This window comes from Diorhabda sublineata, chromosome 6, assembly GCF_026230105.1.
Source record: "Diorhabda sublineata isolate icDioSubl1.1 chromosome 6, icDioSubl1.1, whole genome shotgun sequence".
Classification (NCBI taxonomy): Eukaryota; Metazoa; Arthropoda; class Insecta; order Coleoptera; family Chrysomelidae; genus Diorhabda; species Diorhabda sublineata.
Window position 1 is genome coordinate 1,369,183 of NC_079479.1, and position 12,755 is coordinate 1,381,937.

General features: G+C 34.7%; 1 protein-coding gene across 4 annotated transcripts in view; it reads right to left on the bottom strand.

Moving 5' to 3' along the window:
- LOC130445992 (CUGBP Elav-like family member 1) overlaps positions 1-11,755 on the bottom strand; it is a 142,071-nt gene extending 130,316 nt beyond the window's left edge. For 2 of the 4 annotated variants that reach the window (XR_008910090.1, XM_056781938.1), the window contains exon 1: positions 9,403-9,760. Coding sequence is in view for 2 of the 4 variants with exons in the window: in XM_056781938.1 (XP_056637916.1) it covers positions 9,403-9,572 (170 nt within the window). In the remaining 2 variants the exon portion in view is untranslated. Of the gene's footprint in view, positions 1-9,402; positions 9,860-11,566 lie in introns of those variants that run through there. The other 2 variants (XM_056781939.1, XR_008910091.1) reach the window with 2 other exon arrangements.
- Between the last annotated feature and the right edge of the window lie 1,000 nt (positions 11,756-12,755).

The window sequence follows — 12,755 nt, forward strand, 5'->3', positions numbered from 1 at the left end:
ACGACCTAGTCTGCAGCCGGATCCATTGGATCCGAGATTCTACCTTTTCAATCCATTGTTTTGATTGTACTTTCATTTTGGATGTGAAATGGTGGATCGAAACATCTTCACGACGATGTTTTTGTCCCATTGTGAGCTCCCATCTCGCACACAGCTTTCCCACGTCCAAATATACAATACTGAACACACCACCAGGTTCACCTTCAGTTTCTGAAGACGATAACTTTGTTATTGATACAGAAGACCCAAAAATTCCAAGTTTACAGCACTTTTCGAAATGCCTACTGTGTCTTTTAGCTCGGGCACTTTCAGTACCGCTTTGGGGATCTTCTTTAGCATCTGTGGAGGCGTCTCTGACTATCCACGCGAGGTTGATTGGAAATTATGGCTTGTAAGCGGCGATTTGACTAAAAGTTTGCGGGGAAAGCTATAAAAAAGCGTTTCGTGGCGCTAAAAGAAACTATTTTCCATCGACATTAAGTATTTAAGAAAATGGAGCTCGAGATAATGGAATCTCCTTGTCGGCCGTTAAGGGAAACTTTTTATAAAGTAAGTAAACGTAAAATTGTGAATTGCTTTATGCACTTCCGGTTTAGATAATTTCGGATATTGATAAAAAGATTTGAAACCGTTGAATGAAATTCCGATTCGACGCGTGTACATTTTCTACTAAAATATAAATCGACGGTAATCTTTTGATTGCGTTTTCGTGTTTTTTGGAAAGACTCTGTACAACTTTCTGTCGTAATACATCGTATGCATTTATTTGAATCGAAAAGTTCCGCGTAAAGTTTTTCTTTGCTCTTTCGAAGTTATTACCCGAAGGTTTTCATTTTAAAGAAAAACTTTTCGGAAAGAGCGAATGAGGATTAGGATAGTTTGCATTCAAATCATCTCGATATGCTTTTCGGTTTATTAGAGAAAAGGTCGAGAATTTGGATTTTTTTTATCCCATTTTTATTTCTATTAGAATTTTCTTGAAAATATCAAGCCAAAAGTCGAATAATCTACGAAAATTTTTACGTTTTATCAATTTTTTTTCTATTACAACGAATTTTATAATTTTGAAATTTCTCAAAATTTAAGACCCCGCAATACTTATTCCGTTTTACGACTTGTAAAAGTTCCTCAAGATTTCCAGCCAAATTTTACGAGGGTCGCCACTAAAGTTTTGAAATAGACAAATAAAAATTTGTAATTCGATATGTTTTCTTTGTTTTTCAAAATACGGGAACCTCCGATAGGCTATACAATATAAAACAATAATTTTATTACCAAAACATTGGTAGAAAGTCATATCTGTAGACCTTGAAACGTTTTTGACCCCCTTCAACATGCACAATCGGCACCATTCACGCTCAACACCATCACTCATGAAGTTTACGTGGCTGTAACACAACGCCGACTGACGCCTTATTTGTAGTTCGTCTACAATGCATGCCCGTTTTGTTATACCAGCGTGTAGCGTCTGCACGGAGCGATCGGAGGTTGAAAAAAATTTAGAATTTTTTGAATTATAGCGTTTTTAATGGTGATTATTTTACATCGAAGACAAGATTCAAAGCTGACGTTATATAATATTCTCAAAAATATCTTGAAAATTAAGTAAATTTTGAAAAACAGCAAAAGTAAAGGTCCCATTTAAAGAAAAATAGTTTTGTAACAAAAAACCGTCAATTCCAAATCTCAGAGGGATCATGCTGGGTACGAATTTTGTGCTGATGAGAAGATTATTAGAAAAACTGGTTTGGTAGCCAAATTGAAGACATTTGGAACGCAAACAGACAAAAAAGAAAGGAAAAGTCGGTAGAAAATGAAGCAAAGTAAAAAGACATGTTTAATAACACATATAATATAGTTTTTTTTATTTTCATTTTGACAATATAAAATTTGCGTCCTTCTCAAGTCCACGACTCATTCTTCAATGGATTTCTCCTACATTTCGATCTTTAGCCTGGAGAAAACGAATAGCGACGTGTTTACGTGGCTGTAACACAACGCCGACTGACGCCTTATTTGTAGTTCGTCTACAATGCATGCCCGTTTTGTTATACCAGCGTGTAGCGTCTGCACGGAGCGATCGGAGGTTGAAAAAAATTTAGAATTTTTTGAATTATAGCGTTTTTAATGGTGATTATTCTACATCGAAGACAAGATTCAAAGCTGACGTTATATAATATTCTCAAAAATATCTTGAAAATTAAGTAAATTTTGAAAAACAGCAAAAGTAACGGTCCCATTTAAAGAAAAATAGTTTTGTAACAAAAAACCGTCAATTCCAAATCTCAGAGGGATCATGCTGGGTACGAATTTTGTGCTGATGAGAAGGTTATTAGAAAAACTGGTTTGGTAGCCAAATTGAAGACATTTGGAACGCAAACAGACAAAAAAGAAAGGAAAAGTCGGTAGAAAATGAAGCAAAGTAAAAAGACATGTTTAATAACACATATAATATAGTTTTTTTTATTTTCATTTTGACAATATAAAATTTGCGTCCTTCTCAAGTCCACGACTCATTCTTCAATGGATTTCTCCTACATTTCGATCTTTAGCCTGGAGAAAACGAATCGCGACGTGTTTACGTGGCTGTAACACAACGCCGACTGACGCCTTATTTGTAGTTCGTCTACAATGCATGCCCGTTTTGTTATACCAGCGTGTAGCGTCTACACGGAGCGATCGGAGGTTGAAAAAAATTTAGAATTTTTTGAATTATAGCGTTTTTAATGGTGATTATTTTACATCGAAGACAAGATTCAAAGCTGACGTTATATAATATTCTCAAAAATATCTTGAAAATTAAGTAAATTTTGAAAAACAGCAAAAGTAACGGTCCCATTTAAAGAAAAATAGTTTTGTAACAAAAAACCGTCAATTCCAAATCTCAGAGGGATCATGCTGGGTACGAATATTGTGCTGATGAGAAGATTATTAGAAAAACTGGTTTGGTAGCCAAATTGAAGACATTTGGAACGCAAACAGACAAAAAAGAAAGGAAAAGTCGGTAGAAAATGAAGCAAAGTAAAAAGACATGTTTAATAACACATATAATATAGTTTTTTTTTATTTTCATTTTGACAATATAAGATTTGCGTCCTTCTCAAGTCCACGACTCATTCTTCAATGGATTTCTCCTACATTTCGATCTTTAGCCTGGAGAAAACGAATCGCGACGTGTTTACGTGGCTGTAACACAACGCCGACTGACGCCTTATTTGTAGTTCGTCTACAATGCATGCCCGTTTTGTTATACCAGCGTGTAGCGTCTGCACGGAGCGATCGGAGGTTGAAAAAAATTTAGAATTTTTTGAATTATAGCGTTTTTAATGGTGGTTATTTTACATCGAAGACAAGATTAAAAGCTGACGTTATATAATATTCTCAAAAATATGTTGAAAATTAAGTAAATTTTGAAAAACAGCAAAAGTAACGGTCCCATTTAAAGAAAAATAGTTTTGTAACAAAAAACCGTCAATTCCAAATCTCAGAGGGATCATGCTGGGTACGAATTTTGTGCTGATGAGAAGGTTATTAGAAAAACTGGTTTGGTAGCCAAATTGAAGACATTTGGAACGCAAACAGACAAAATAGAAAGGAAAAGTCGGTAGAAAATGAAGCAAAGTAAAAAGACATGTTTAATAACACATATAATATAGTTTTTTTTTATTTTCATTTTGACAATGTTAAATTTGCGTCCTTCTCAAGTACACGACTCATTCTTCAATGGATTTCTCCTACATTTCGATCTTTAGCCTGGAGAAAACGATTCGCGACGTGTTTACGTGGCTGTAACACAACGCCGACTGACGCCTTATTTGTAGTTCGTCTACAATGCATGCCCGTTTTGTTATACCAGCGTTTAGCGTCTGCACGGAGCGATCGGAGGTTGAAAAAAATTTAGAATTTTTTGAATTATAGCGTTTTTAATGGTGATTATTCTACATCGAAGACAAGATTCAAAGCTGACGTTATATAATATTCTCAAAAATATCTTAAAAATTAAGTAAATTTTGAAAAACAGCAAAAGTAACGGTCCCATTTAAAGAAAAATAGTTTTGTAACAAAAAACCGTCAATTCCAAATCTCAGAGGGATCATGCTGGGTACGAATTTTGTGCTGATGAGAAGGTTATTAGAAAAACTGGTTTGGTAGCCAAATTGAAGACATTTGGAACGCAAACAGACAAAAAAGAAAGGAAAAGTCGGTAGAAAATGAAGCAAAGTAAAAAGACATGTTTAATAACACATATAATATAGTTTTTTTTTTTATAAAAAAATACGGGGGCTACTTATCATTTTGACAATACAAAAATGAACGAGTCAATTATTATATGGGGCCGTTACACTAAAATAACATCCAAGAAAAATCCGTGACATCTCAATTATTTTGAAACTAAGACTCAGACTAAGACCTCATCAACTTTTTTTTTTGGCCGCTTTCTCGGTAGACAATTGAAAAGGATTCGCAGTATCGAATTAGTTGAACGGATAACTCGAAGTAAATTGTGTGCAATGAAACAGCTGCGGCTATTTTTATACTGCAAGACAACGATATTGTTTCGCGAAGGCATCAACTCGGTATTTTTTTTTCTGTTTTGGATTTAGAAAATATTTCCATCTAGACAATTACGGTCTATCTTTATAATCGACACGCGTTTATAATAGATTCTAATACCACATTTATATACATCGATCAGAAACTATTAAGGATTCTCTATGAAATAATACGAGGGTCGTTACTAAAGTATTCGCAATCGGATGCGGTTGGTTCAAACATTTAAAATATCTCAAAACTAATCAGACCTCGTAAAGTTTAGCGAACTGTTTTGAAATATGACGATTCGTTTCTGTGTAAATTTGGGAATTAAATGTACGTAAAAAAGGGGGTAATCGACAAATGATCCGCCAGCAATGATCCACCGTAAAATCAAACCTCGAGTATCGATTTTTCGTCAATTTTCGAAATGAATCAGAGTCGAAGGCGTTATCTGAAACGTTAAATGAGTTTGGTTTGTTTATAGACGGTTACGTGTATCGAAGAGTTTACTTGATACGAGGTCTGGCTATTGAATAACGAGACAGGTTACGAAAAAAAGGTTTTAATATAAAAATTTATCGCATCGATCGAAGTAATGCTGGAAGTCTCTGCCGTTTTTGGATTTACCGTTTCCATAGACTCAAATCGTAGCTCCGTCGACGCAAAAACTTTGGGTCTACGAGTCAGATCGTTTTTGGTCATTCCGGATCGAATTTAATGACATCTACGCATTCACAAATCAAAATTTTCACGAGTAAAATACACAAAAACTATGAATTCGGCGCTTGCACATTTTCTACGATCCGTTTTACCGAAAAATAATCTGATTCGCGCTTATTTTTGGCCACGAAATTTATCCAGATCCGAAAAGTCATTAAATGATTCATAAACGATATTTATCGTATATAAATCCGCCATGAACAAGATAAATTGTAAAGGTATTACGGGGGCGGTTCGAATATTAACGAAAAATTCATTACAGACTTGGGATTCGAGACGAGAAAGCCCGAAGGGCGCGCCAGTTAAAGCGAAGTTTACCGAACAGCGAACTGTGCACAGTAACCTGTCTTCGCGACGAATCCGCAGCGGGATTTTGTTACAAGACATGTTAAATGTCAAACAAATTGGTTCAGGAAAACTTGGAACATCCTCAATATAGTCCCGATTTGTTCTGTCCATTGAAATAGATACTTGGAGTACTTCGATTCCAGATAAATGTTGATAGTTACTTGTCGAACCGAAATATTTTTACGAAAGCTTCGGGAGGGTTGGACAAACTGTGAATATCCGCTACTATAGCCTTTAATTTTGGAAATTTGCAGTTAGTTTTGATAAAATTCACCAGGTATTCAAGATTTGGATGCAATTGAATCAAAACCAACACCAACAAGTAAAATAACGAAAAAAGGAAAGGAACCATCTAATGGGGGGAATTTTGGTGGAGTTTTCTCGAGTTTAGACGGCGGATACATTCTTTGTTTTACTTGCAAAAGTGTTTAAATAAGTCGTCGACTCGTTTTATTCAAAGCATACAGTTTGAGGACAATTCGAGGAAAATTTTCCGCTGGATGTTAATCGAAATTTGATCCGGAGCATCGTCGTTTACTAGTTGAGGAAATATCCGCTACTATAGCCTTTGATTTTGGAAATTTGCAGTTAGTTTTGATAAAATTCACCAGGTATTCAAGATTGGGATGCAATTGAATCAAAACCAACACCAACAAGTAAAATAACGAAAAAAGGAAAGGAACCATCTAATGGGGGGAATTTTGGTGGAGTTTCCTCGAGTTTAGACGGCGGATACAATCTTTGTTTTACTTGCAAAAGTGTTTAAATAAGTCGTCGACTCGTTTTATTCAAAGCATACAGTTTGAGGACAATTCGAGGAAAATTTTCCGCTGGATGTTAATCGAAATTTGATCCGGAGCATCGTCGTTAACTAGTTGAGGAAATATCCGCTACTATAGCCTTTGATTTTGGAAATTTGCAGTTAGTTTTGATAAAATTCACCAGGTATTCAAGATTGGGATGCAATTGAATCAAAACCAACACCAACAAGTAAAATAACGAAAAAAGGAAAGGAATCATCTAATGGGGGGAATTTTGGTGGAGTTTCCTCGAGTTTAGACGGCGGATACAATCTTTGTTTTACTTGCAAAAGTGTTTAAATAAGTCGTCGACTCGTTTTATTCAAAGCATACAGTTTGAGGACAATTCGAGGAAAATTTTCCGCTGGATGTTAATCGAAATTTGATCCGGAGCATCGTCGTTAACTAGTTGAGGAAATATCCGCTACTATAGCCTTTGATTTTGGAAATTTGCAGTTAGTTTTGATAAAATTCACCAGGTATTCAAGATTGGGATGCAATTGAATCAAAACCAACACCAACAAGTAAAATAACGAAAAAAGGAAAGGAATCATCTAATGGGGGGAATTTTGGTGGAGTTTCCTCGAGTTTAGACGGCGGATACAATCTTTGTTTTACTTGCAAAAGTGTTTAAATAAGTCGTCGACTCGTTTTATTCAAAGCATACAGTTTGAGGACAATTCGAGGAAAATTTTCCGCTGGATGTTAATCGAAATTTGATCCGGAGCATCGTCGTTTACTAGTTGAGGAAATATCCGCTACTATAGCCTTTGATTTTGGAAATTTGCAGTTAGTTTTGATAAAATTCACCAGGTATTCAAGATTGGGATGCAATTGAATCAAAACCAACACCAACAAGTAAAATAACGAAAAAAGGAAAGGAACCATCTAATGGGGGGAATTTTGGTGGAGTTTCCTCGAGTTTAGACGGCGGATACAATCTTTGTTTTACTTGCAAAAGTGTTTAAATAAGTCGTCGACTCGTTTTATTCAAAGCATACAGTTTGAGGACAATTCGAGGAAAATTTTCCGCTGGATGTTAATCGAAATTTGATCCGGAGCATCGTCGTTTACTAGTTGAGGAAATATCCGCTACTATAGCCTTTAATTTTGGAAATTTGAATGAAAAATTTCGGCGGCGGTGTATAGTTGTGACGGCCAGAATCTTTCGACTTGTATTCGAACCACCCTCGTAATATGATCAATATCAAATGTATATCCGAGTCTTTTAGATAACTACCAACGACGATTACCTCAAAAAAAAGAAGCCGAAAGAGCTGTATAAATATGAAAAAATTGAAATTTATAACTACTCTCCGTAATGGTACTTATAGGTTATATTTAGGAGCTCTTAATAAAAGCTCCACTTACAATTTCTGTTGCCAAATGATTTAAAGAGATCAAAGAAATTGTCAATTTTCAATTTATTACCGTCGATGTCGTTTAAGTTTGAATGAGAGTTTAATATCATGTATTCGACTACTTGGCATACTTCGGTTAGTTCTACAAATATTTTGAGGTTAAAAAAAGAGAGAACGGGAACAGAAAATAATACGAGGGGATTAAATCTGGTGGATAGGGTGCACGAATCAAACTTATCAATAATTTTGACGATCGCCAAAACGGATGTGTGAGCTGGTGCACGAAACAACACTTTTAGCCGAATTCGGCAGTGGATTCGCCTCCTTTGAAGTCGTTTTTTTCTTTACGGACAATTATTTTTACTGTAAAGTTATGGATCCACGTCCTATCCTTGATTTTGAAACGTTTTCTACACTCAAATTTAATTTTGATCTTGGTTACGTAGGACAAACATTTCGATATTTAGAATACAGATTAAAAAGTCATAAATACTATAAAAAATCGTTGGATAGCGAAAATATTTGCCAAGCGAAGGATTTATGTGATTAAAGACGTAATTTGTGACATGTAGTCTTGATTCGGACGAAAAATTGGCTTTCATTTTAATTGTTTCGACAGTTAAATGAGACTCGCCGCTAACCATCTTGAAGATAATTAACAACGCTTCGTTGCATCTCTATTAATACGGTTTTTTTTTCTTTCATTTTCCCACCATCAAATTAAACGTCTCCTGCTTCTGAACATCGTAAAGTATTTGAAACTTTAATTAAGGATTAGGTGAGATGTAAACGAAAAGTCAAAAACCTCAAACTGTCTATAAGACACTCCCTCGCAGTTTAAATGATAATAACGAAAATTTTATGGCCAAAAACACGTCGAAAATTGTTGTCTATTATCTCAATCTATATAATCGATCAAATGAAAATCGAAGAGTGTGTTTCGATGTTTGTAAATCTAGAGATTTAAAGCAGAGATTGAAAGTTATAAAGAAACACTTAGATTTGGAAAAAGATGGTCAAAAATTAAAATTTTAGAAGATCCTCGATTTTAACTTGCTTCAAAAGATCTTCAAAAAGGTTGTCGACGATGAACACTATTCAACAGAACTTGATTTTGTTGTTATTTCGTTGCAATCTAGTATTGAGATGGTCTGACCGAGAGACGGCGGTAGTTGGTTGAAAAATACCCCAAACCAAACAAGCAACGATCGTTCCAGTTGCAGGAAAGGTCGTGGCGTTGGTTTTTTCGGGATAATTTCCACTGACTATCTTGAAAAAGGAAAAAGCGAAGCATTTGGTGTTTTTTCCATCAAGACAATGCACCAGCTCAAACATCACTCGGTGCACCGGTCAAAATCGATGGATTAAACTTTGATTTGCTACCTAATGCACCCTATTCACCAGATTTACCTCCTTGGGATCATTTTAGGTTCCCAGATTTGTAAAAATGATCAAAGATTTTCCAATAATGAAGAGTCGATGTCCCCATCGCCGGGAAAAGTGTATGGAGGAGCTGACGTTGAAAAAGTCGTAGAAATAATTGAAAAAAATGACTAACTATCTAACTATCTCGATGATCTATCAATTTACGTAAGCGTTCGGGTCTTTATCATGATTTTTTCTAGATAAAATCTTACCTTTTAGTGACAGCACCGTTGGCGACTTGTTTCAAATAGGGATGCATCCTATTTACGTTGGAATCCAATATAGAAGAATGATTAGGGCTGATAGGGCCTACGACGACACTAGCGCCACCACCAGCCGATAATTTTTCGCTATACGCGTCCATTTGGTGCAACATTCTCATTCGATACCGATCTCACGACTGGATAATAAAACAAAAAATTATATCACCTGTTCCTCTCCTCTTTATAGATAAGATAAAATTATTTAATTCACCTGTTATCGTACAACAACTGCGAACTAACATCCACGTACCGTCCGAGGCCGGTTTCACACGACACAGTCACCTTTTCAGCCGATCTGTCACTGTCATCGCTGGTCTACGAGAATTTTCCAAAAAAAAAAAAAAAATATTTTCCCTTTTTATTACAAACACAGAGCGCGTAGGTATCGCACAATTTGGGTTAGGGCCTGAAATTTAAAGCACAAATAGAAAAGTTATAGTCCATTCATCCAACACGGAAGCAAAGTGAATTGAATCAAAAAATAATCTTTTTTGGAAGGTTTATCAACAAATTTAACGACTAAATTCGTATTCGGACGTAGACAGACATTTTGCTTTCCTTATTAATCAACTGCTTCATTCTATACAAGGGTAATTCGAGTGGTGAAGGGTTGTTCGAACCAAAAGAAGAAAAAACTGCACAGCACGTACATCAGATCGAGATTTAAGCCTCACAATTCGCAAAAAGACGTTAAAAAGAACTGAAAAATATTTTAGAATCGAACATCTCCTATTTTTATTGCTTTCATCCATGTAATTTGTTTCGTGAGCTAAATGAATGGACTATAATTTTTCGCGAGTCAACGGAGACGAATACAACACATTCCGCCATTGTTTTTTGATATAAAATAACCGAAAATAATTAAAAAAAAAATATGTAGAAGCTGTTTTAAAACAACATAAAACTTTTTTTAGACAGATTTCTGTTTAAAAAACGAAAATAAAGATAATACGGGAAATTATACTAAAAAAAAAAACATTTTTAAGATGAATGTGATAAAATTAATGGAAGGAATTAATAATAAAACTGATAAATTTATTTTGTTTCCAAAATGGCGGAAAATGTAACACTTAAACTTAAGGCCGAGCAAAAATTTGAAAAAATAAGTAAAAATGCAGTAATTACTGTAATTTTGATTTTTCAAGTGATAAAAAATACAATTTTTCATATTCGAAACATAACTTGTATTGAATTTTAACTTAAACGTACAGGGTAGTTCGAAATTATAATTTTTTTTTGTTATTTATATATTATTATACATAATTTGAGTTTGTCAAATTGGATTCATCAAAATTTCTAGTTTAATCTGTTTTACGGATCGAAATTTTGTTATTATTATCTCGAAATATCTTCGGAACAGTTTCTAATCCAATTTTTTCACCATACATAGTAAAAAATTACATTATATTGTATATAGAATGTCTCACGGTTTTATCCAAAAAAATTTGAGCGCATTTTCCCCATGGACAATATTACACTTTCCATTTGATAAATTGAAAAAGAAAAAACAATTTTCCAATGAAAATTATGCCTCTAAATTGATGGTGATACTACAGAAGTAAAATTAAAAGAGGGAAACTTTTTGAGAAACGAAAAAAATGAAAATTATTGTTGTACGATTTAAAAATTTTTCGAAAAATGTCGAATTTATCTTATTCCGTTTCCATATCTGTTTCTTAAGCGAAAACTGCTTCATTATAATAATCTGTTTATATACAGACTTAGACGCAATGTAAAACCGTACAGGGTTGTACTTAGGACACGTAATTTTCTCAAATGTAAAGACGGTTTTAAGAGAACAAATTCCTTCAAAACGATTCAACAAGTGAATCGGTTTTATCGTTTATCACTGAAAAAAACTCTACAAAAATCTTTAAAAACTTCAAGTATCTAGAAACGTGATTGTTTATACGAAAATTTCAAAATTTTCCAAAAAAAAGTGAATTTTTTTCGTCTGTTTTGAAAATTTGAAACGATCGAAAATATATCTCGGAAAATAATGAAAATTTTCAACGAAACATGTCAATATATACGATGTAAACTCAAAAATAACATTTTTTTTTTGGTAGGAAAATAATTAAGAGCCGGGAATATCTAGAATCAACGGATCTACGTTTAAAATTAGACCATCCCACACTCTGATAAGATCACTTTACGTAAAATTTTCCGCACTTTTTTCACACCTTTTCATTAAACAAACATAACGGATGCATCGCTATAGAAATCAAAACAAAAGATTTACGCGACGTCGTTTTTATGAGAATATCGGGCGTCGTTTCGTGTCGCCCAACGCTGGTGTACTGTTGCCCGTAATTTCTCCTATATAGCAGCAGGACGTCGCGACGGTGTGTCATGGAAATGGACGAGAACACGGCGCTTGCGTCCAACTTTTCTTTCGAGTTCCGTCCACGGGACAGTTTAGATTCATATCGGACGTCTTCAGGTATCGAGGAGTCGATTTTTAATGTACGCACTCGGAAAATATCGAAACATTTTCCCGAAATACTATTAACGACTTTTCTCGACAAGTTGCCGGTACAATCGGAACAAAATATCAAATCTAACCATAGAAATTCGATACTTTCGTTAACGTTTCGTCATTAATTCAACCAAATGCAGTCAAATAATGACTTTTCGAACTACAATCGCTCGATAAACGTCGACATTATCCAAAAGGCAACCTCCATATTTATTAATTCTATGGAAATCGATTCTGGTCGAACCGAACAAGGAAAAATTCATGGATTGGACTACATATTATACGTTGATACTCCGGAGGAAAAAGTAGTCGAAAAATTCGCTTCTCAATTTCACATCTTGGACATTGAGCATCTTCTTAAAGTACTTTATGACAATAAACAACATTATTTCTATCCCTGCTTTGAGTTCTGTCTTAAATAAGAAGAATCACCCTCTCAACCTCACGGTGTTGACCCATGGATACTTATTGAGTCATCTAACCATATGTCTGGCTTTTCTGGACTTGCTTGTCTTAAAGAAAGCTTTCATAAGGAGCTTTTAAGGATTTTAACCTGTATTTCAGTTTGTCGCCTTGGACTAGAACCTTTCAAACTCTACCAACAGACTGTTGATGACCTTGAGGTGATTCACATGGATCGCAAAGCTCAATTCAATAGATTATGTGATTGATATAAAGAAAAAGTTTCAAATTAAGTTTCTAATAAAGGATAAACCTTCACATAGTTGAATCTTCCACAACCAAGAAGAGATTCAACAGTTTCCTCGTATGGATCTACTCCGAGATCTTAAATTTTCCCGTTGGCGGAAATAAAAGTTTTCTT